The 26,983-nt window shown below is 38.7% G+C and overlaps 1 protein-coding gene across 3 annotated transcripts in view; it reads right to left on the bottom strand.

Annotated features, from left to right (window-relative positions):
• Positions 1-379: 379 nt before the first annotated feature.
• CDNF (cerebral dopamine neurotrophic factor) overlaps positions 380-26,983 on the bottom strand; it is a 49,513-nt gene continuing 22,909 nt past the window's right edge. For 2 of the 3 annotated variants that reach the window (XR_005029356.2, XM_036908055.2), the window contains one exon: positions 5,452-6,854. Coding sequence is in view for 2 of the 3 variants with exons in the window: in XM_036908055.2 (XP_036763950.1) it covers positions 6,679-6,854 (176 nt within the window). In the remaining variant the exon portion in view is untranslated. Of the gene's footprint in view, positions 2,301-5,451; positions 6,855-26,983 lie in introns of those variants that run through there. The other variant, XM_036908054.2, reaches the window with a different exon arrangement.

Here is a 26,983-nt window from a genome sequence, read left to right on the forward strand (position 1 = left end):
AACAATGAAGCAAAACTGAAGGAACAGAATAGCAGCAGACTCACAGACTCCAAGAAGGGACTAGTGGTTACCGAAGGGAAAGGGTTTGGGGAAGGTGGGTGGGAAGGTAAGGAGAAGGGGATTATGGGGTATCATGATTGGTGCACATGGTATTGGGTCCCAGGGAAGACAGTGTAGCTCAGAGAAGACAAATAGGGACTCTGTGACATCTTACTGCACTGATGGACAGTGACTGCAATGGGGTATGGGGGGACTCAATAATAAGGATGAATTTAATAACCACATTGTTTTTCTTGTGAAACCTTCATAAGAGTGTATATCAATAATACCTTAACAAAAAAAAAATTACAGCGCAAGTAGGCTTTTAACAAATATTCATTGATTTTCCCAAGAATATACTTCATATTTTCCTCTCTCTCCAGGAGAGAGTTACATAACTTAGAGTGTATTCTGATAAGCATAAGTTAGATGAAAATAACTGATACTGCTATGAAAACGGAAAATAAAATCATTGCATTTTCCAACAATTTAAGCAAGTGAGGAGCAGCTCCTCAAAATACAGTGTCACATTATAGTATGTTATCTTTTATGCCTAATAGAAAAAGGAAGACAGATGGAAAATGTACTAATAGTCAAACTGGTTTAAACAAAGCACAACTCAAAAGTGCTTCATTTGAGGTTGCTGAGTTTCAAGAGCTTTAATTGGCATTCTAAGTACAAGCCAATGAGTAAGTTTCCTAGGTGTTTACAGAGAACTGGTATATGTGGCTGCAATAAAAAGATCCATGAACATATCCATCATGCTTTTTGTTGTTGGACAAGACAATTGACCTAAATTCTTCTGCATTTCACATGATGCAATAGCATCATGGAAGTGTGTAGAATTAAATGATGGTCCACAAACATTGAGTCACCCCAGATAAAAGACATAACCCATTCCTGATCACAAATGTCATCCTAGAATACATTATATTCATTATTTATTGAATTCCAGTCATTTTAGCTCATTTTTATTTGCCTATTTCTTGCAATCCCTTTAAGAACTCAAAGGCATGAGGTGTGAACGTGCCTGCTTCTCAAACATCACTTTAAAGCTCTGTAGTTTCCAAATCATCAACCTCTCTCAAGCCTGTGTTTCTCAGCCTATAAATTATATCCAATCCAGAAGTCAGATGACCTGAATTCATTTCTTGGCCTTGTTGTCAAGTCATTGAATGTCTCCTCTGCCTTCCTTCCTCATCTGTGAACTGCGTAGTACCCACCATACCTTCATGTAGGATGCTGTGATGGTAAATGAAATCTTTAAAAGAAAAGAGCCATTCCTATTCAACTAATAATTATTGAGGTGTCTACCCTGAGCCAGGTACTCTGTTACATATTTTATTTATATTTTCCCATTTAATCCTCACAACAACCCAATTAGGGTAGACATTATTAGCTACATTCTAAGATGAAGAACTGAGGGCCAGAAAAAGTCACACTACACTTCTCAGCATAACCAGCCACAGGTAAGCCTAGGCTTCAAATTCCAATTCAGTGCTCTTTCCATCTTACTCCTTCTGCTTCTGTCTTTGTATATTCAAGATGCTATTACAGTAACAATGTTTTCCAATACAATGGAACTCTCAGGAACCATCAATAAGCTGTATTAGAGAAAGCAAAGGGGACTGCAAAGGTCATTTGCAAAGTCTGGGTCTGAACCAGGCTTTTGAACCCAAGGTCAAGGTGCTGTGACACTGAACTTACTGGGGAGGCAAAAACATATCCATATAAATATAATCTGGAAAGGAGAAAACTCCAGACTCCTTTCTGAAAGAAACAAGGATGCCTAATAATTTAGGATTGAGGAAGAATAGAGCTCCGTGAGAAGTAAGTATTTGGCTGACTGTGGAAGACTCAGAAATGAGGGGAACACCTGAATTCCTGGGATAAACACACACATTCCTAGATGATATCTAGCAGGTGAGCAAGTTCACTGCCTGCTAGAAATTGCAGAGCCCAAGACCCCTCAGAATGTATGTATAGCTGCTCCATCACTAGGGCCCCAGCATTTGATCTGTTGTTTCCAAGATAGGTTTTAACAAATTCAAAAGGAAAAAAGGCAAATCCCATGTAAACATTGTCTTCTGCAGCTGATTGTAAACATGGCCACCATAGAGACAGTAGGTTGCAAAGTCTGAACAGATTTTCAGTCTGAAGAGAGAGTCGTCTTGAGGGTAGGGGCTGCAGAACGAGAAGTAATTACTCCTTTCAGCTTCTTGGAGTGGTGACCTGAAGAGGAGAAACCACAGCCGCCCCATCTGTTTGGAAAGAAGACAATATAGTGAGCACGTTTCCTTGATGGGTATTTAATGCTGACCCTGCACCATGCTCCCCTGAGAAAGGCATGTGGCCAAAAGAAAGGAGAAAGGCACTTGGAGTCTTAATTTTCTGAGGCCCCCAGGTGCTTTTCAATTCCTTTGTAGGACAGAGAATATCTAAGTGAGACTAGTCTATGGGAGGTAAAGTTTTATCAAACAAGGCCCAAAGTCTTAATTAATTATTGATAACACCTAGACTGGAGTCACCACAGAATTACAGTGCCACTATCTCTTATCCAAGATTCAGAAATCCAAAACGTTATGAACACAAAAGTTCTCTTTTGTAACTCATTTGACAAACAAAACCTGGTCTGGATTTATAGACAGGCATTACAGGATGCTGCCCCAAGCTTCTAGGGGGTTTTGAAATATTTCTTATGTACACCACATCTGAAAAATTGTGAATTCCAAGAATACCTAGCTCCAACTATTTTATAATGGATGTGGACCTGTGCTGTATGTCTTTATGTATGCCTTTTTCTTCTTTTGTTCAAAATGTGGGTTAACGCATCTCTTACATAGTATAAGCTAACCCACAGGATCTTAATAAGCAGGTACACATTCACAGAAAATGCACCACTTGCCAGACCATGTATGTCAGCTTGCAAGGTCAACCACCAAATTTAGGAAGAGCCCAGTTGCACAGGCTAAGCTTCCCACGCAGAGAAATTAGCACAGCTTGGTGGGAGTCATCAGAATTACATGTAGAGTACCTAAGACAGCTTCCTGGGGACATCACCTGAGAAGCTTTAAATACTGCCTTAAAAACAGATCCACTTCGCTGATAACTAACAACCCAACCTTTGACAACCATCATATTTCAATCTTTAATTTATCAGTCTCACACATTAAAATTTTAACTTAAATCCTGATGAGCTTTAGGAATTCAGCACTAGGTGTGCTTGCACAATCCCAAATTCTCAACATTTTTGTCAGTGAACAGCATATCAAAAACAAACAAAAAACTTTAGAATACATACTACCCATCCCTTTTTCTATTTGTTTTGGTGGAATTGTTTTATCTCAAACACACTGTAAAAGAATGGGCATCTGATAATCATTTGTTCTAGATGAGATTTTGAAGATCAAAATTCAGCCACTGACTTCAAAAAGATTCTCACCCAGAGCTGCTCAAACTCACTAGATCACAAAATGCTCTCCTGTTTTTTAGTGATCTAATCATCAAATATTTTCCTGTCCTATATGCCAAGCTAATTTGTTCTAAATTTAACACTCTTTGGTAAAATGTGGATTACAGATATCTATAGTCAAATTAATAACTACAACTTTTAGATTGCGATTTAAATGTTGTATCTAGTCTCCCATGTATGTTAAGAACTCTCATGCTTGGAATTTTTTAAATCAAGAGTAGATCAGGAATAGTGTTGGCCCCAGACCACCACCGTTTAAATGAAAACTTTGAGCCCAGACTTCTGTCACTTGATAGAATGACTTCTAAACCTTGTGTGTTTATTATGGATTTTGGGTAAAAACATATTTTTCAAAATGCAAACACATGCACAAAGTGAGAGAGGAAGCCATTTAAAAAGAAGAGAAAATAGGAAAACAGTAGCCACTTCTTGTCAAACCAAAAAAGAAGGAAAGGAAAGACAGGACCTACATTTAGCAAGGGGGGAGACGAGTTATTTAGGGTATAATAGCCAGGAATTATAATTAAGTTTATGGGAAGGAAAAATGTATGCTGTGTGGCAGAGATGGCTTGTCATCACAGATTGTTTCTCCCTTCTTCCTCATTAAAAAAATCCTGATTTTATTTGGGCAGCAGTGAGGTCAATCAAAAGATATTATTTCCCAGCCTTCCTTGCAGTAAAGGTTTGGCATGTCATTAAACTTAGTCAATGACATATAAGCCTCATGGAGTGGGACCTGGAACTTGGGAGTCAGAGTAGGGTTGGAGGTTGAGGGGAGGGGAAGGGAAAGGCTTAAAGAGGCTGGCTCAGCTTGTTGGCAGGTCTTTTCATGCCTTCTCCCTTCTGGAACAAGGAATTCCAGCAGCCAGCTTGCACTGTGGGTTAAGAATAGAACCCATCAATTGTATCTGAAGCAAAAAGAGCTGAGTCCCTAAGGACTTGGTGGAACTGCCATATTTACTCTGGACTGGCTACCTCTAGACTTCTTCTACATGAGAGAGTCAGCTCTTGTATGTTTGCTTTTTATGTTTGGATATTAGTATTATATTCCACTCTATCAAAAACCTAATTGATTGAGACTGGCAGAAAGAAAAAATAAATCAACCACAGGATCCTTGACCAACCTGAGGATGACTCAGGCCCTTACTACTCAGTGTATGGTCCCTAGCAGAACAAAATGGACATCACTCTGGGGCTTGTTAGAATGCAGGCTCCAGCCCCTCCCAGACGTACTGGATCAGAATCCACATTTTAATGAGATCCCTGAGGGATATGTATGCACAGTTTGAACAAAGTTTGAGTAGCACTGATTTAGAGTAAATGCCCTTTGAAGTCCAGACTAAACATCATAGGTTTAAATGACCCATTGTGCTGTGCTCTTAGATTTATATCTGAAAAAAATGACACAGAAATATGACCTGATTTTGAGATCAGCCATCCAACATGCTATTTTCAATGACAAGTTTCTCAATAGGTTCAAAATGCACCTAAATAAATAAATAAATAAATAAATAAATGATACAAAAGGTAAAAAAGCCTAAATTTGGACTTTTAAAATACATAATTAATAATAAGGTGGGGTGTTTACACATGACGTATCAAGCTGCCAAAATCCAGTAACAGGAACCCTTTTGGGCATGTATTACACCATAATGTTTTTATTCTCACCTTTAAATTACTAACTAGTAATTCCCTGACAAGTTCAGTTATCCCAACTGCCCAAGTGAAAATTTGTTTACTAGTACAGCATTTAAAAATGAAAATTTTGCTTTCAATGTATACTTTCAATCTGGGAAATTTCTCCTCCACTACCCAAAAGAAGTACCAGCCAGTATATGCAATTCCTTAAATGAACAAGAACGTTTTTTATTATGATGAAATGTACATCACAGTGGTTCAACAGTCCCCCTCCTCTTCCCCCTCCCTTGCCCCAGCCCACTCCCCTCCCCTTGGGTAACCACTAGTCATTTCTCTGTGTCTATGAGTTTAATGCTGCTTTGTTCCTTCTGTGTTGCTTTGTTTTTATATTCCACAAATAAGTGAAATCATATGGTGTTTGTTTTTCTCTGCCTATGAACAAGATATTTTGAATCAATGCATTTTAGTTTTAAAATAATATATAGCAGTACTATAGATATAATTTGCATACAAAAAAATGCCCAGATCTTAACTATACTACTACTGGATGAGTTTGACAGTCTTATTCACCATGTAACCACCACACCAATCAAGATAAAGGACATTCCTGCCACCCCAAAAAGTTCCCTTGAGCTGCTCTGCAGGCATTCCCCACTTCTGTCTGCCACACAGAGGCAGCCACTTCTACAGTGGGTTTCTTATTCTTCTATGGCCAAAAATGATTTTACAATTTAAAGTTGATAAAATAGCATTAAGAACATAAAGCTTCATGTTGACTGCAGATGCTCTTAATATACTGTATTCTGTCAAAAACTTGTCTAATGTGTGGCAGGAAGGCCTTGAGCTTGGCTCGGTAATAGTGTGAGTGTTGACACAGTTTGCTAATGTTGGCTATACTTGTGTGGATTCTTGATCTATTTTCTTTAAGTCAATTTAAATAAGTTTTAAATAGGTTTTCTTCACATGGGAAACACTCATTTAAGTAGTGTCTCTTGCCCTCCATTTCTGATACCAAAGAGAGCTAGAATGCCGAGGGATTTGCAGTGAAAATACAAAGTTTACTTTTTAAAGAACTTTTGATTATACCAGGTTATTTTGGCTTGAAGTTGGGATTTAGATAAGCTAAGCATTGTTTCTTTTGCCCTCAACCAATATATTTAATTAAAAATTAAATGCACAGAGAGGGGCCTCTAAGCATTCTCTTCCCTTCTTAAAATCAATTTACTACATCAATTTTTCAGTAGTTCACTTTTCCCAATTTTAGGAGGTAGGCAATAATGATTTATATAGCCTTACAAGAAAATTATGAGAAAGGCACTGTCAGGTTTTGGTACACTGCAAATGTTAAGACACCATTAATATTAGCAGTTTTACTTACAAACCCAAGTAACCAATTCTGAGGTATAATATCAAAGCAAAAAGTATGAGACCATGCACAGTGTAAGTCCCTGTCATGCTTAGCCAACACGTCCATACCCTAGAAGCATCTCATCTCTAATTACAATGAACCAGGCACTGGCCGCCGGGGATCAGAGTTCTGTCGTGGGGTGTGTCACTGCATACTTGGGTGCCAGTTCTTTGGTCAGATTCACATAGTCAGTTTTCTCCACACAGGCCCTGCACTCTTCCCAGCTGTACAGTATCTGTTTCAGCTCAGCCACCCTCATCTTCGACAGGTCCAATGATTCCAAGTCCAGTTTCTTTTCTAAATGGCAAGAAGGAAAAGCACAATTTTTAAAAAGCAAAAACAACTATGAAACACTTAGAAAGGCAAATGGTGTTATTTATCTTGTTGCCGCCTACCCTGTGATCCAAAGTGGAGAACAGTTCCAGTTTCTATGGAAATCAAGATAGATCTAAAGAAAAGGTCTTATATGCAAAGCCATTGGGGTAATTTGTGTTTTATCTGACTTTATTTCTATTGGACTGCTTCAAAACAGGAGCTGTGTAGCTTTGTAGTATTTGCCACCACTCCATAGTTTTTGAGTATTATCATTACTAAAACTGTACCACATCCTAGTTGCAACTTCTAAGGTAAAAGATAAGAATCACTAAAAGACAATAAGCTGATGGACAGTGACTGTAATGGGGATTGTGGGGGGTGGGACTTGGTGAAGGAGGAAGCCTAGTAAACATAATGTTCCTCATGTAATTGTAGATTAATGATACCAAAAAAAAAAAAAAAGACAATGGCTTGGGATGGCCTTGTGTGTGGCCAACTGAAAACCTTAGATTGTAATGAAATTGAAAGGTATGTTTGATTTCATATCACACCACTCACAAAAATTAACTTGCAATGGATTAATAAGTTAAATGTAAGACCTGGTATCATAAAACTCATAGAAGAAAACATAGGGGGAAGCGCCTTGACACTGGCCTTAGCAACAACTTTTTGGATGACAACATCCAAATTATCTCAGCATTCAAGTCAGCCATGATATTAAGATAAGTGTAGACTTGGGTTCTGTTTTCAATTAGGAAGATATCATTTGTTTTTTGACATGGAAGAATGTTTTTACTAGTTCTGCTTTTTAAAAGGGTGGGGGTCACTATAAAAATTTAAGGGTTCTCCTCATGGAGGTGCTCAAGATGGTGGCATGAGTAGGGCAGCAGAAATCTCCTCCCAAAACCATATATACTTTGAAAATGCAACAAATACAACTATTCCTAAAAGGGAGACCAGAAGATACAGTACAACAGCCAGGCTACATCTACATCTGCGAGAACTCAGCATCTCATGAAAAGGGTAAGATACAAAGCCGTGACCCAGTGGGACCTGAGCACTTCCCCCATCCCCAGCTCACTGGCGGAAGGAAAAGAATCAGAGTGGGGAGGGAGTGGAAGCACAGGACTGCTAAATAACAAGCCCTAGTAATCTGCACCAGGAGCATAGACACACATTGTATGGTGTACCAGATATTAGAGAAACAGAAAAGAAAAATCCAAGATGGAGACTGTGAGCAGGTCCCCACAGCCGGCTCCCCTGACACAAAAGAAAAGCAGGCAGTTTAAAAGACTTAAAGGGACAAGGGCTTAACAGGTAGACAAAACCATCCTGGCACACTCAGCCTAGCAGGCTAGGAATCTTAAGGAACTTCAGACACCCTCATCCCCTGGGTGGCAATGCAGTTTCGAAGCCCCTCACAGCAATATGCAGCCTGCCATTCACTCCCCCCCACCAGCACTGCAAGCAAACCAGCTGACCCACCATTGCTGCAGAGCAGCTGGGGAGCAGCCCCACTCACAGCAATCACACAGTCTTCTCCCAGCACACACCTAACTGGGCGAGTCCCAGAGGCTGCTGCCAGCATACAGCTGCCCGTTACAGACAGAGGAAGCTGGCACAAAGTCTGGAAGACACAAAGGGGTGCTGTTCTCACAGGAGAACACATGCTGTGTACCTGCGAACCCCTGCAGTGCCCTAGGCCATCCCAAGGACTGCCCCACCCATTGCAGCACAGAATATTAACCCAAAGACTGCTCTGGGTGTGAGGTAACCAGCACAGGCAGTGGAGAAGGGCAAGACAATCAGCCAGCAGGAAGGGACTTTGTTCTCCCAGTTGACACATGTGTCACTTGCTGGTGATCACTTGTATTTCCATGAAAAGGCAAAAGAACCTGATCCAGTACAAAATCTCTCAAACAACACCAGAGAGAGGGCCTGGAGAGATAGATATAACTAATCTTCCTGAAAAAGAATTCAAAATAAAAGTCATAAACATGCTGATGGACCCGCAGAGAAATATGCAAGGGCTAAAGGATGAAGTCTGGAGGAAGATACCAGAAATGAAACAATCAATAGAAGGACTTAAGAGCAGACTGGATGAGGTGCAAGAGACTGTTAATGGAATAGAAATCAGGGAACAGGAATACATAGAAGCTGAGGCAGAAAGAGAAAAAAGGATCTCTAAGAATGAAAGAATATTAAGAGGACTGTGTGACCAACACAAATGGAACAATTTTCACACAATAGGGTACCAGAAGAAGAAGAGAGAAAAAGGGATAGAAAGTGTCTTTGAAGAAATAATTCCTGAAAACTTCCCCAAACTGGGGAAGGAAATAGTCTCTCAGACCATGGAAGCCCACAGATCTCCTAACACAAGGGACTCAAGGAGGACAACCCCAAGACATATAATAATTAAAATGGCAAAGATCAAAGACAAGGCCAGGGTATTAAAGGCAGCCAGAGAGAAAAAAAAGATCACTTCCAAAGGAAAACCCATCAGGCTATCATCAGACTTCTCAACAGAAACCTTACAGACCAGAAGAGAATGGCATGCTATATGTAATGCAATGACACAAAAGGGCATCAAAACAAGAATACTGTATCAAGCAAAACTATCATTTAAATTTGAAGGAGGGATTAAACAATTTCCATATAAGCATAAGTTGATGGAATTTGCCTCCCACAAACCCCCTCTATAGGGTATGTTAAAGGGACTGTAATGGATGGAAGTACTCCTAAGGCTAAATAGATGTCACCAGAGAAAATAAAATCACAGCAAAGAAAGCAGACCAGCAAAATACTAACTAAAGTCAAAAATTAAAATCAGCTACCCACAAAAATAATCAAGGGAAACACAAAAGAGTACAGAATAAAATACCTAACATATAAAGAGTGAAGGAAGAAGAAAAAGAAGGGAGAGAAATAAAGAATCATCAGACTGTGTTTATAATAACATAATATGTGAGTTAAAGTTAGATGGTTAGATAGTAAAGAAGTTACCCTTGAACCTTTGGCAACCACGAAACCAAAGCCTGCAATGACAATAAGTACATATCTATCAATAATCACTCTAAATTGTAAATGGACTAAAGGCACCAATCAAAAGACACCGAGTAATAGAATGGATAAAAAAGCAAGACCCATCTATATGCTGCTTACAAGAGACTCACCTCAAACCCAAAGACATACACAGAATAAAAGGGAAGGGATGGAAAAAGATAATTTCATGCAAACAATAGTGAGAAAAAAGAAGGTGTTGCAGTACTTGTATCAGACAAAATAGACTTCAAAACAAGGAAAGTAACAAGAAATAAAGAAGGACATTACATAATGATAAATGGGGCAGTGCAACAAGAGGATATAACCATTATAAATATATATGCACCCAACACAGAAGCACCTACATATGTGAAACAAATATTAACAGAATTTTAATTCTAGTTCTTAGGAAATAGAATGCAATGCATTCATTTTAGGAGACTTCAACACACCACTAACTCCAAAGGACAGATAGACCAGACAGAAAATAAGTAAGGACAGAGGCACTGAACAACACACTAGAACAGATGGACCTAACAGACATCTACAGAACTCTACACCCAAAAACAGCAGGATACACATTCTTCTCAAGTGCACATGGAACATTTTCCAGAATAGACCACATACTAGGCCACAAAAAGAGCCTCAGTAAATTCAAAAAGATTGAAATTGTACCCACCAAATTTTCAGACCACAAAGGTATAAAACTAGAAATAAATTGTACAAAGAAAACAAAAAGGATCACAAACACATGGAGGCTTAACAATACGCTCCTAAATAATCAATGGATAAATGACCAAATTAAAATAGAGATCAAGCAATATATGGAGACAAATGACAACAACTGCACAAAACCCCAACTTCTGTGGTACGCAGCGAAGGCACTTCTAAGAGGAAAATATAGAGCAATCCAGGCCTATTTAAAGAAGGAAGAACAATCCCAAATGAATAGTCTAAACACACCATTATTGAAACTGAAAAAAGAAGAACAAATGAGGCCCAAAGTCAGCAGAAGGTGTGACATAATAAAGAATAGAGAAGAAATAAGTAAAACTGAGAAGAATAAAACAATAGAAAAAAAACAATGAAATCAAGAGCTCATTCTTTGAGGAAATAAACAAAATAGATAAACCCCTAGCCAGACTTATTAAGAGAAAAAGAGAATCTACACACATAAACAGAATCATAATCACGATGGACACAACAGATACACAAAGAATTATCAGAGAATACTATGAAAGCCTTTATGCTAACAAGCTGGATAACCTAGAAGAATTGGACTGCTTTGTAGAATAATACAACCTTCCACAACTGACCAAGGAAGACACAGAATATCTAAACAGACCAATGAACAACAATGAAATTGAATCAGTAATCAAAAGTCTACCCAAGAACAAAACTCCAGGCCAGATGAATTCACCACTGAATTTTACCAGACATATAGAGAAGACATAATACCCATTCTCCTTAAAGTTTTCCAAAAGTAGAAGAGGAGGGAATACTTCCAATCTCATTCTATGAGACCAGCATCACTCTAATACCAAAACCAGGCAAAGACACCAACAAAAGAAAATAACAGACCAATATCCCTGATGAACATAGATGCAAATATACTCAATAAAATATTAGCAAAACGAATTCAAAAATACATCAAGAGGATCATACATCATGATCAAGTGGGATTCATCCCAGGGATGCAAGGATGGTAAAACATTTGAAAATCCATCAACATCATCCACCACATGAACAAAAAGAAGGACAAAAACCACATGATCATCTCCATAGATGCTGAAAAGGCATTCAACAAAATTCAATATCCATTCATGATAAGAACTCTCAACAAAATGGGTATAGAGAGCAAGTACCTCAACATAATAAAGGCCATATTCGACAAACCCACAGCCAACATGATATTGAACAACGAGAAGCTGAAAGCTTTTCACCTAAGATCAGGAAGAAAGCAGGGATGCCCACTCTCCCCACTTTTATTCAACATAGTTCTGGAGGTCCTAGCCACAGAAATCAGACAACACAAAGAATAAAAGGCATCCAAATTGGTAAGGAACAAGTCAAACTGTCCCTGTTTGCAGATGCCATGATATTGCACATAAAAAACCCTAAAGAATCCACTCCAAAACTACTTGAACTAATATCTGAATTCAGCAAAGTTGCAGGATACCAAATTAATATGCAGAAATCTGTTGCATTCCTATACACTAATGATGAACTAGCAGAAGAGAAATCAGGAAAACAGTTCCATTAACAATTGCATTCAAAAAGAATAAAATACCTAAGAATAAACCTAACCAAGGAAGTGAAAGACCTATACCCTGAAAACAACAAGACACTTTTAAGAGAAATTAAAGAGAACACTAATAAATGGAAATTCATCCCATGCTCTTGGGTAGGAAGAATTAATATTGTCAAAATGGCCATTCTGCATAAAGCAATCTAAGATTCAATGCAATCCCTATCAAATTACTAACAGTATTCTTCAATGAACTGGAACAAATAGTTCTAAAATTCATATGGAACCACAAAAGACCCCAAACAGCCAAAGCAATCCTGAGAAGGAACAATAAGCAGAAGGGATCTCACTTCCTAACTTCAAGCTCTACTACAAAGCCACAGTAATCAAGACAATTTGGTACTGGCACAAGAACTGAGCCACAGACCAGTGGAACAGAATAGAGAGTCCAGATATTAACTCAAACATATATGGTCAATTAGTATATGGTAAGGGAGCCATGGATATACAATGGGGAAATGACAGCCTCTTCAACAGTTGGTGTTGGCAAAACTGGACAGCTATATGTAAGAGAATGAAACTGGATCATTGTCTAACCCCATACACAAAAGTTAATTCTAAATGGATCAAAAACCTGAATGTAAATCATGAAACCATAAAACTCTTGGAAAAAAACATAGGCAAAAATCTCTTGGACATAAACATGAGCAACTTCTTCATGAACATATCTCCCCGGGCAATGGAAACAAAAGCAAAAATGAACAAGTGGGACTATATCAAGCTGAAAAGCTTCTGTACAGCAAAGGACACCACCAATAGAACAAAAAGGCATCCTACAGTATGGGAGAATATATTCATAAATGACAGACCCGATAAAGGGTTGACATCCAAAATATATAAAGAGCTCACGCACCTCAACAAACAAAAAGCAAATAATCCAAATAAAAAATGGGCAGAGGATCTGAACAGACAGTTCTCCAAAGAAAAAATTCAGATGGCCAACAGGCACATGAAAAGATGCTCCACATCACTAATCATCAGGGAAATGCAAATTAAAACCACAATGAAATATCACCTCACACCAGTTAGAATGGCCATCATCCAAAAGACAAAGAACAACAAATGTTGGTGAGGATGTGGAGAAAGGGGAACCCTCCTACACTGCTGTTGGGAATGTAAATTAGTTCAACCATTGTGAAAAGCAGTATGGAGATTCCTCAAAAAACTCAAAATAGAAATACATTTGACCCAGGAATTCCACTCCTAGGAATTTACCCTAAGAATGCAGCAGCCCAGTTTTGAAAAAGACATATGCACCCCTATGTTTATCACAGCACTATTTACTATAGCCAAGAAATGGAAGCCACGTAAGTGTCCATCAGTAGATGAATGGATAAAGAAGATGTGGTACATATACACAATGGTATTATTCAGCCATAAGAAGAAAACAAATCCTATCATTTGCAACAACATGGATGGAGCTACAGGGTATTATGCTCAGTGAAATAAGGCAGAGAAAGACAGGTATCAAATGATTTCACTCATCTGTGGAGTATAAGAACAAAGAGAAAACTGAAGACATAAAACAGCAGCAGACTCACAGAACCCAAGAATAGACTAACAGTTACCAAAGGGAAAGGGGCTGGGGAGATGCATGGGAAGGGAGGGATAAGGGGGAAAAGGTGCATTACAATTAGCACATATAGGGGGTGGGGCATGGGGAGGGCAGTGCAACACAGAGAAGACAAGTAGTAATGCTGTAGCATCTTACTATGTTGATGGACAGTGACTGTAATTAGTGTGTGGTGGGGACTTGATAATGGGGGGAGTCTAGTAACCATAATGTTCCTCATGTAATTGTACATTAATTATACCAAAATTAAAAAAAAATTTAAGGGTTCTCTGGAGCAAATTGTTGACCCTCCAAATAAAAAAGGCTATAAAATCCGACTTTCCTTTATTTTTCTTACCAGACTTATTGAGATAGAATAGGCATAAAATATTGTGTAAGCTTAAGATGTACTTCCAAAAAGCACAATCAACAAAAGCAAAAATTATTAAGTGGGACAGCATCAAACTAAAAAGCTTCTATACAGTAGAAGAAGCGATCAACAAAACGAAGGCAGCTTATATCCAAAATATAAAGAACTCATACAACTCAATAACAAAAAAGCCCAACCAATCTGACTAAAAATGGGCAGAGGAACTAAACAGACGTTTTTCCAAATAAGACACACAAATGAAATGAAAAGGTGCTCCACATCACCAATCATCAGGAAATGCAAATGAAAACCACAGTGAGATGTTACCTCACACCACTTAGAATACTGTCTAAGTGTCTACTGTCAAAAAACACAAGGCTAGGCTACTGTCAAAAACACAAGAGGTAACAATATTAGAGATGATATGGAGAAAAAGTTATGCACTGTTGGTGGTAATATACAATATTACAGCCACTGTGGAAGACAGTATGGAAGTTGCTTTAAAAGTTAAAATTAGACCTACCATATGACCCAGCAACCCCACATCCTGGAAATGAAAACAGGATATGGAAAAGATACCTGCCCTTCCATGTTCACTGCAGCCTTATTCACAATAGCCAAGATATGGAAATAACCTAAGAGTTTGTCAACAGAAGAATGGGTAAAGAAGATATGATAAATATATAGATATAGAGATATACAAAATTTGTGATATATATATATAGAAAGAAGGAAATCCTGCCCCCTGGAACAACAGAGCAGGACCTTGAGGGTGTTATGCTAAGTAAAATAAGTCAGCCAGAGAAAGACAAATACTGTATGACATCACTTATATGTGGAATCTAAAAAAAACCCAACTCATAGAAACAGTAGAACGCTGATTACCAGGGCCTAGGGGTATTGGGGAAATGGAAGATGTTGTCAAAAGGATACAAAGTTCTAGTTTTTAAGATGAATAGGTTTTGGGGATCTAATATATAGCATCATGATTATGCTTAATTATTATATCTTTGAAAGTTGCCAAGAGAGTAGATCTTAAATGTTCTCATCACAAAAAGAAATGGTAATTATGTGACATGACAGAGGTATTAGCTAACTCTATAGTGGTAATACTTTTTCATTACACATGTATCAAATTAGCATGTACATCTTAAGCTTACACAATGTTTTATGTCTATTCTATATCAATAAATCTGGTTAAAAGTACAGGAAAGTTGGATTTTAAAGTCTTTTTATTTGGAGGGTCAACTATACTCTGTGTTCCAGAGAACCCTTAAATTTTTATAGTGACCCCGACCCTTTTAAAAAACAGAACTAGTAAAAACATTTTTTCATGTCAAAAAACAAATGACACCTTCCTAATTGAAAACATAATCTAACTCTACACTTACCTTAATTTCATGGCTGACTTGAGAGAATACCTTTAAAAGGAGATGCCTTTATAGCCCAAATTATTAATATCCCACAGCTCACAGGTCCATGTTCAGTTTCAACATTGCTGCCAACAGTAAGCTGGGAAGAAGAATTGAGAACTAGTGATCTATTCAAGATAAGTGATTGAAGGAGAAAAATAATTCTTGCAAATGTCAGTAGTCCTGTTGAGTTTTTGTAGAGAACTTGGCATATGGCATTAATTTTAAAGGGGAAAACCTCTGTGACACCCTAAAACTACAAGGAAAAGGCTGATAGCAAAAGTAACACTAGTTCATGGCTCCCCAAGGGCCTCTAGTGGCCAGCATTGCCAAAACATTAGAAGTGTTAGTTTCTTCTCAATACCTGTTGAGTTTTCTATTATCTGAAGAGTGCAGTAAGATCTCTTGTACATAGAGGTTATACAAAATAAACTTGTTAAATGAAAGAATCAGCACAGGTTTGTCCCTTTCATGAATATTGTTTACATGGACTCAGTGGATTCCTGCCTCTACTTCATTATTTGGAAGCCAAAAAAAAAGGATGCCTGCCCCATAATCACTACCTTGGAAGTTAGGGCCTGCCCCTGGCAAATTGAGAAATAGGTTGTCCTTGGTAGCCTCCAACTTTAAATCTATTTAAAGCCAGCTATGTAGCTATGGTGATAGGCATATTTACACAGCAATTTGGAAAATAAAACTAAAATTATTCAGAGTTGGGTGCTAATTACTTAGGTAGTTTACAATACACACTGCTTATGTAACATAAAACAATGATTTAAGCAAAAAAAAATATGCCTCTGCTGGTGGAATTTCAGATGTTAAGGATAGGCTAAGGTAGGAATTCCCCAGCCTTTTATCATACCTATTCAGTCTACCCAAAAGACTGGCCCAGATACAAATCCTCAGCACTGTGTAAGAATAGATTTGTGTTTGTGAAATTTATAAGGCCAAGGATGATGTTTTAAATAGGACATCTCCTTCCTTTCCTCACTGTTTATTTTAAGTACCTTTCATGAGGCTATTTCCTCAGGTAAAACTTGATTGGATATGAATAACCTATTTCCTAATATTTAAAGCTGGAAGAATGATAGGCAAATACAGGAAGAAAGATGTGGTCCCATTTAAAATGTCAAAGTCCTTACATCACCTTTGAATAGTTGTATCTTTTATCTTAATAAGTTATCAAGAACTAAATCGCCATGAGTGGCTACTTTTGAATTTCGCATTTTTCTTTTGCATACATAGTCAACATTGCCTTGGTGATTTAACAGTTTGAACTTTGCTGTTTGGGAAAGCAGTTTTATCTAATGCTGACTGTGCCAGTATGCATTTCTTTTGCCCCAAATAGAGCTCAGGTGGCACTAACATTCAGCAGCTCAGCAACCTACTGATGAGTGAGAGTTCCTTTCCATCTAACGCTGACTTGTTAGAAACATGACCCTAGGTTTAGAGAATTGGCAATACCTTGGACATATTGGAAAAATACACCTGACTCCATTATACCATATCTCAGCTCACAGATCTGACTGTCCATCTTCTTGAGCTTCTCACAAATCTTCATTGCAGGCATATGCACACTCATTGGGCGAGTGACCTCACTTAGGCTCTTTCTGGCTGCATCTTCCGTTGCTCCTAGATAATAGTACTGAATAAGAATGAAGAGAATTTCATGTCCCACATAATGAAAAAAGCAGTTAATAAAGTTTTGAAAAGTGAGAAAGAGGTTAACCTAGTTTTCATGGCCCAGCTCTTGAGTTTTAACCCCTGTTGACAAAGACACTGGGAAAAAAATGGCTCCATCCCCATGAGCATCCTAACACAAGTGCCCTACAGGTCACGTGCTGCTGAAGATTAATGACAGGAGCTGACACTGTCAGTGTTTTGTCTGGGCCCAGTGCTGGTCTCAGGGATTTAAAGATCTTAACCTCTTTAATTCTCACAGCAGTTCTATGAAGTAAGTCTGACTATTATCCCCATTTTACACCCAAGCCAACTAAAGACCACCCCGCTAGCAAGTAGATGAGGCTGAGTTTAAAAATCTGGCATTTTGGTTCTAGTGTCCATGCCCTTTTCCATCATGTTATACTACCTTTCAAGCTACCTCGTTAAGCATTTTACATCTTAAAATATAAAATTTAATGGCATAAATAAATGCCAAATTTTACAATGTGTCAGTGGTGAACACTCCACAGCACAAGTTAACTGACGAAACTGAACATGACGATTTTAGGCAAAATGAACTGGCCTAAAATTGTCTTTAGTGATGTAGAACAGCATATCTATAAAACAAGCCATCCTTGTATACCCAGGAAATGCCATTACAAGAAAATATAAATATTTCATTAGTAATGTATAAATAATGATATAAAAGAGTTTTGATATCTTTAATTGTCTTGGTAAGAATGGAAAGTCTACCCATTCTGAACTCAGGACAGACAATTCTCATTAGGAATTCCATTATATAACTTAATTTAAGAAAACATGGAATGGGATAGGAGGACAGAGTATTAAAGATGACAGCATGAGAGGAGAGACAGAGGCTTCCTCCTAAAACCATATACAATTAGAAAATATAGTTGGTGCAACCAATCATGAGAGAGCAACAAGAAAGAGGACTAGACCAGACTGCATACACCTGGAGAAAAGAGCAGACCTCACGGAACAGGGTAACGTACCAAAGCTGTGGCCCGGTGGGACCCAAGCCCTTCTCCTACCCCAGCTCACCTGCGAGAGGAAGAGAAACAAAGTAGTGAGGGAGTAGAATGCCTGGGACTGCTGAATACCTAGCTCTGGAGATCTGCTCTGGGAGCACAAACCTACATTTCATGGTGATTTCATGATATTTGTGTGATTACAGGGTTGGAAAGCTAATACAGGCATAATTCCTGCAGAGACTGAGATTTCAGGCATTTGTGGAAAGCAGGGATCCATATCTGGCAGCTCTGAGACAAAAGCTTATACCAGTGTGCTCAGCCCACTGGTTCAGGCAGTGGAGACAGGCATAGCAGCGGGGAAGCAGGAAACATCTCTCCTCCCCCTAGGCACCAATACCGCTCCCCTGTGACCCCAGACATTGCTTCAGGGGCTGAGCAGCTCCAGAGAGTACAGCTTCAGGACACTAAAGGGTGCCATATACAAATAGGAAACCCCAAAGGAACCTAGTCCAGCATAAAATTAATATAACTCCTGAGAAAGATTTAAATGACATGGACCTTATGACTCTTCCTGAAATGGAATTCAAACTAAATATCATCAACATGCTAATGGAGGTACAGAAAGATATCCAAGAACTCAGGAATGAATTCTGGTCAGAGATCCAACCATTGAAGAGCACAATGGAGGGTATTTAAAGCAGGTTGAATGCAATGGAGATGATAAATGAAATAGAACTAGAGAAGAGGAATACAAAGAAGCTGAGGCACAGAGAGAAAAAAGGAACTCTAAGAATGAAAGAATATTGAGAGAACTGTGTGACCGATCCAAACGGAACAATATTTGCATTACAGGGATACCAGAAGAAGAGAGAGAGAAAGGGACAGAAAGTGTCTTTGAGGAGGTAACTGCTGGAAACTCCACCAATCTGGGGAAGGAGATAGCCTCTCAGGCCATGGAGATCCACAGATCTCCCAACACAAGGGACCCAAGGAAGACAACACCAAGACATATAGTAATATAATTGGCAAAGATCAAGGATAAGGACAGACTATTAAAAGCAGCCAGAGATAGAAATAAGATCACACACAAAGGAAAGCCCATCAGGCTATCATCAGACTTCTCAGCAGAAACATTACAGGCCAGAAGGGAGTGGCATGATGTATTTAATGCAATGAAGCAGAATGGCCTGGAACCAAGATTACTTTATCAGGCAAGATTATCATTTAAATTTGAAGGAGGGATTAAACAATTTCCACACAAGCAAAATTTGAGAGAATTTACCTCCCACAAACCATCTATACAGTCCATTTTGGAAGAACTGCTATAAATGGAAGTGTTCCTAAGGTTTAATAGCTGTCACCATAGGTAATAAAACCACAGTAAAGAAAGTAGAACAGCTAATTACTAAGCAAATGAAAAATTAAATTAACTATCACCAAAGTCAATCAAGTTATAGACAAAGAATGCAGAATATGATACCTAATATATAAAGAATAGAGGAGGAAGAAAAAGGAGAAAAAGAACAGAACCTTTAGATTGTGTTTGTAACAGCAGATTAAATGAGTTAAGTTAGACTCTTAAATAGTAAGGAAATTAACCTTGAACCTTTAGTAACCACAAATCTAAAGCCTGCAATGGCAATAAGTACATACCTATCAATAATCACCCTAAATGGACTGAATGCACCAATCAAAAGACATAGAGTCAGTGAATGGATAAAAAACAAGACCAGTCTATATGCTGCCTACAAGAGACTCACTTCAAACCCAAAGACATACACAGACTAAAAGTGAAGGGATGGAAAAGATATGTCATGCAACTAACAGAGAGAAAAAAGCAGGAGTTGCAGTACTTGTATCAGACAAAATAGACTTCAAAACACAGGAAATAACAAGAGACAAAGAAGGACATTACATAATGATAAAGGGATCAATCCAACAAGAAGACATAACCATTATAAATATCTTTGCTCCCAACACAGGAGCACCCACATATGTTAAACAAGTACTTACAGACTTAAAAGGGGAAATAGGTTGCAATACATTCATTCTAGGAGACTTCAACACTCCACTCACTCTGAAGGACAGATCAACCAGACAGAAGATAAGTAAGGAGACAGAGACACTGAACAACACAATAGAACAAATGGACCTAACAGACTTCTACAGAATACACATTCTTCTCAAGTGCACATGGAACATTTTCAAGAATAGATCATATACTAGGCCAGAGAAAGAGCTTCCGTAAATTCAAAAAGATTGAAATTGTACCAACCAGTTTCTCAGACCACAAAGGTATGAAACTAGAAATAAATTAAGCAAAGAAAATGAAAAACCCCACAAACACATGGAGGCTTCACAACATGCTCCTAAATAATCAATGGATCAATGACCAAATAAAAACAGAGATCAAGCAATATATGGACACAAATGACAACAATAATTCAACATCACAAAATTTGTGGGATGCAGCGAAGGCTGTGCTAAGAGGACAGTATATTACAATACAGGCCTACCTCAGGAAAGAACAATCCCACATAAGCAGTCAAAAAACACAATTAATGAAACTAGAAAAAGAAGAACAAATGAGGTCCAAAGTCAGTAGAAGGAGGGACATAATAAAGATTAAAGCAGAAATAAATAAAATTGAGAAGAATCAATGAAAGCAAGAGCTGGTTCTTTAAGAAAATAAATGAAATACATAAACCCCTAGCCAGACTTATCAAGAAAAAAAGAGAGTCTACACACATAAACAGAATCAGAAATGAGAAAGGAAAAATCACTACGGACACCACAGAAACATAAAGAATTATTAGAGAATACTATGAAAAATTATACGCTAACAAACTGGATAACCTAGAAGAGATGGATAACTTTCTAAAAAAATACAAACTTCCAAGGCTGACCCAGGGAGAAACAGAAAATCTGAACAGACCAATTACAAGCAATGAAATTGAACTGATAATCAAACACCTACCTAAGAACAAAACCCCTGGTCCAGATGGCTTCACCACTGAATTTTATCAAACATTTAGTGAAGACCTAATACCCTTTCTCCTTAAAGTTTTCCCAAAAATAGAAGAGGAGGGAATACTTCCAAACTCATTCTATGCAGCTAGCATCACTCTAATACCAAAACTAGGCAAAGACACCACAAAAGAAAATTACAGACCAATATCCCTAATGAACATAGATGCAAAAATACTCAACAAAATATTAGAAAACTGAATTGAAAAATACATCAAAAAGATCATCCATCATGATCAAGTAGGATTTATGTAAGAGATGCAAGGATGGTACAGCATTAGAAAATCCATCAACATCATCCACCACATCAACAAAAAGGACAAAAACCACATAATCCCCTCCATAGATGCTCAAAAAGCATTTGACAAAATTCAACACCCATTCATGATAAAAACTCTCAACAAAATGGGTATAGAAGGCAAGTACCTCAACATAATAAAGGCCATATATTAAAAACCCACAGCCAACATCATACTTAACAGAGAGAAGCTGAAAGCTTTTCCTTTAAGATAAGGAACAAGACAAGAATGCCCACTCTCTCCACTTCTATTCAACATAGTACTGGAGGTCCTAGCCATGGCAATCAGACAACACAAAGAAATACAAGGAATCAATATTGGCAAGGAAGAAGTTAAACTGTCCCTATTTGCAGATGACATGATATTGCTCATAAGAAACCCTATAGAATTCACTCCGAAACAACAAGATCTAGTATCTGAATGCAGCAAAGTTGCAGGATACAAAATTAAAACATGGCAATCTGTGTCTTTCCTATACACTAACACTAACAATGAACTAGAGGAGAGAGAAATCAGGAAAACAATTCCATTCACAATTGCATGAAAAAGAATAAAATACCTAGGAATAGGGAGGGGCAGAAGATGGCGGCGTGAGTAGAGCAGCGGAAATCTCCTCCCAAAACAACATATATCTATGAAAATATAACAACGACAACCCTTCCTAGAATAAAGACCAGAGGACACAGGACAATATCCAGACCACATCCGCACCTGAGAGAACCCAGCGCCTCGCGAAGGGGGTAAGATACAAGCCCCGGCCGGGCGGGAGCCGAGCGCCCCTCCCCCCAGCTCCCGGGGGGAGAAGAGCAGGCAGAGCGGGAGGGAGACGGAGCCCAGGGCTGCCGAACACCCAGCCCCAGCCATCCGGGCCAGAGTGCAGGGCCCTCCATACTAGGAAAACAGGGCAGCAAGAACAGTGAGCGGGTACCGGAGGCCGGGCTCCGGAGGACATAAGAAAAGCGCGCGACCATTTTTTTTTTTTTTTTTTGCTGTTCTGTTTTGGTGAGCGCTTTTTGGAAGTCTTAAAGGGATAGGGACCCCAATACTAGGGAAACAGGGCAGCAAGACCGGTGAGCAGAGGCCTGAGGCTGGCACCGGAGAAAAAAGAAAAACGAGCGACCACCTTTTTTTTTTTTTTAATTAAAAAAATTTTTTTTTTTAATTTAAAATTTTTTTTTCTTTTTTTTTTTTGGTGGTCATTGTTTTGTTTTGGCGGGTGCTTTTTGGAAGTCTTAAAGGGGCAGGGCAGGTCACTTAATCCAGAGGTAGGGAATCCAGGGATCTCTGGGCACCCTAACCCCTGGGCTGCAGGGAGCAGGGAGGCTCCTTACGGAGATAAATAGCCTCCCAGCAGCTCCTGCTCCAACGCGACTCCACCATTTTGGAGTAGCTGCCCGAGCCAGGCCACGCCCACAGCAACAGCGGAGATTAACTCCATAGCAGCCGGGCAGGAAGCAGGAACCCTGTCTGCGCGCAGCTGCGCAGCACAAGCCACTAGAGGCCGCTGTTCTCCCAGGAGAGGAGGGCCACAAACCAACAAGAAAGGAAGTCCTTCCAGCCGTCACTCGTCCCAGCTCTGCAAACTATTCCTATCAACATGAAAAGGCAAAGCTACAGGCAGACAAAGATCACAGAGACAACACCAGAGAAGGAGACAGACCTAACCAGTCTTCCTGAAAAAGAATTCAAAATAAGAATCATAAACATGCTGACAGAGATGCAGAGAAATACGCAAGAGAAATGGGATGAAGTCCGGAGGGAGATCACAGATGCCAGAAAGGAGATCGCAGAAATGAAACAAACTCTGGAAGGGTTTATAAGCAGAATGGATAGGATGCAAGAGGCCATTGATGGAATTGAAATCAGAGAACAGGAACGCATAGAAGCTGACATAGAGAGAGACAAAAGGATCTCCAGGAATGAAACAATATTAAGAGAACTATGTGACCAATCCAAAAGGAACAATATCCATATTATAGGGGTCCCAGAAGAAGAAGAGAGAGGAAAAGAGATGGAAAGTATCTTAGAAGAAATAATTGCTGAAAACTTCCCCAAACTGGGGGAGGAAATAATCGAACAGACCACGGAAATACACAGAACCCCCAACAGAAAGGATCCAAGAAGGACAACACCAAGACACATAATAATTAAAATGGCAAAGATCAAGGACAAGGAAAGAGTGTTAAAGGCAGCTAGACAGAAAAAGGTCACCTATAAAGGGAAACCCATCAGGCTAACATCAGATTTCTCCACAGAAACCCTACAGGCCAGAAGAGAATGGCATGATATATTTAATACAATGAAACAGAAGGGCCTTGAACCAAGGATACTGTATCCAGCACGACTATCATTCAAATATGATGGTGGGTTTAAACAATTCCCAGACAAACAAAAGCTGAGGGAATTTGCTTTCCACAAACCACCTCTACAGAACATCTTACAGGGACTGCTCTAGATGGGAGCACTCCTAGAAAGAGCACAGCACAAAACACCCAACATATAAAGAATCGAGGAGGAGGAACAAGAAGGGAGAGAAGAAAAGAATCTCCAGATAGTGTATATAACAGCTCAATAAGCAAGCTAAGTTAGGCAGTAAGATACTAAAGAGGCTAACCTTGAACCTTTGGTAACCACGAATTTAAAGCCTGCAATGGCAATAAGTACATATCTTTCAATAGTCACCCTAAATGTTAATGGGTTGAATGCACCAATCAAAAGACACAGAGTAACAGAATGGATAAAAAAAGCAAGACCCATTTATATGCTGCTTACAAGAAATTCACCTCAAACCCAAAGACATGTACAGACTAAAAGTCAAGGGATGGAAAAACATATTTCAAGGAAACAACAGTGAGAAGAAAGCAGGGGTTGCAGTACTAATATCAGACAAAATAGACTTCAAAACAAAGAAAGTAACAAGAGATAAAGAAGGACACTACATAATGATAAAGGGCTCAGTCAAACAAGAAGATATAACCATTCTAAATATATATGCACCCAACACAGGAGCACCAGCATATGTGAAACAAATACTAACAGAACTAAAGGGGGATATAGACTGCAATGCATTCATTCTAGAAGACTTCAACACACCACTCACCCCAAAGGATAGATCCACTGGGCAGAAAATAAGTAAGGACACGGAAGCACTGAACAACACAGTAGAGCAGATGGACCTAATAGACATCTATAGAACTCTACATCCAAAAGCAGCGGGATATACATTCTTCTCAAGTGCACATGGAATATTCTCCAGAATAGACCACATACTAGGCCACAAAAAGAGCCTCAGAAAATTCCAAAAGATTGAAATCCTACCAACCAACTTTTCAGACCACAAAGGCATAAAACTAGAAATAAACTGTACAAAGAAAGCAAAGAGGCTCACAAACACATGGAGGCTTAACAACACGCTCCTAAATAATCAATGGATCAATGACCAAATCAAAATGGAGATACAGCAATATATGGAAACAAATGACAACAACAACACTAAGCCCCAACTTCTGTGGGACACAGCAAAAGCAGTCTTAAGAGGAAAGTATATAGCAATCCAAGCATATTTAAAAAAGGAAGAGCAATCCCAAATGAATGGTCTAATGTCACAATTATCGAAATTGGAAAAAGAAGAACAGATGAGGCCTAAGGTCAGCAGAAGGAGGGACATAATAAAGATCAGAGAAGAAATCAATAAAATTGAGAAGAATAAAACAATAGCAAAAATCAGTGAAACCAAGAGCTGGTTCTTCGAGAAAATAAACAAAATAGATAAGCCTCTAGCCAGACTTATTAAGAAGAAAAGAGAGTCAACACAAATCAACAGTATCAGAAACGAGAAAGGAAAAATCACGACGGACCCCACAGAAATACAAAGAATTATTAGAGAATACTATGAAAACCTATATGCTAACAAGCTGGGAAACCTAGGAGAAATGGACAACTTCCTAGAAAAATACAACCTTCCAAGATTGACCCAGGAAGAAACAGAAAATCTAAACAGACCAATTACCAGCAACGAAATTGAAGCGGTAATCAAAAAACTACCAAAGAACAAAATCCCCGGGCCAGATGGATTTACCTCGGAATTTTATCAGACATACAGGGAAGACATAATACCCATTCTCCTTAAAGTTTTCCAAAAAATAGAGGAGGAGGGGATACTCCCAAACTCATTCTATGAAGCTAACATCACCCTAATACCAAAACCAGGCAAAGACCCCACCAAAAAAGAAAACTACAGACCAATATCCCTGATGAACGTAGATGCAAAAATACTCAACAAAATATTAGCAAACCGAATTCAAAAATACATCAAAAGGATCATACACCATGACCAAGTGGGATTCATCCCAGGGATGCAAGGATGGTACAACATTCGAAAGTCCATCAACATCATCCACCACATCAACAAAAAGAAAGACAAAAACCACATGATCATCTCCATAGATGCTGAAAAAGCATTTGACAAAGTTCAACATCCATTCATGATAAAAACTCTCAGCAAAATGGGAATAGAGGGCAAGTACCCCAACATAATAAAGGCCATCTATGATAAACTGACAGCCAACATTATATTGAACAGCGAGAAGCTGAAAGCATTTCCTCTGAGATCAGGAACTAGACAGGGATGCCCACTCTCTCCACTGTTATTTAACATAGTACTGGAGGTCCTAGCCATGGCAATCAGACAAAACAAAGAAATACAAGGAATCCAGATTGGTAAAGAAGAAGTTAAACTGTCACTATTTGCAGATGACATGATACTGTACATAAAAAACCCTAAAGACTCCACACCAAAACTACTAGAACTGATATCGGAATACAGCAAAGTTGCAGGATACAAAATCAACACACAGAAATCTGTGGCTTTCCTATACACTAACAATGAACCAACAGAAAGAGAAATCAGGAAAACAACTCCATTCACAATTGCATCAAAAAAAATAAAATACCTAGGAATAAACCTAACCAAAGAAGTGAAAGACCTATACCCTGAAAACTACAAGACACTCTTAAGAGAAATTAAAGGGGACACTAACAGATGGAAACTCATCCCATGCTCGTGGCTAGGAAGAATTAATATCGTCAAAATGGCCATCCTGCCCAAAGCAATATACAGATTTGATGCAATCCCTATGAAACTACCAGCAACATTCTTCAATGAACTGGAACAAATAATTCAAAAATTCATATGGAAACACCAAAGACCCCGAATAGCCAAAGCAATCCTGAGAAAGAAGAATAAAGTAGGGGGATCTCACTCCCCAACTTCAAGCTCTACTATAAAGCCATAGTAATCAAGACAATTTGGTACTGGCACAAGAGCAGAGCCACAGACCAATGGAACAGACTAGAGAATCCAGACATTAACCCAGACATATATGGTCAATTAATATTTGATAAAGGAGCCATGGACATACAATGGGGAAATGACAGTCTCTTCAACA

The sequence above is a fragment of the Manis pentadactyla genome, chromosome 3, assembly GCF_030020395.1.
Source record: "Manis pentadactyla isolate mManPen7 chromosome 3, mManPen7.hap1, whole genome shotgun sequence".
Classification (NCBI taxonomy): Eukaryota; Metazoa; Chordata; class Mammalia; order Pholidota; family Manidae; genus Manis; species Manis pentadactyla.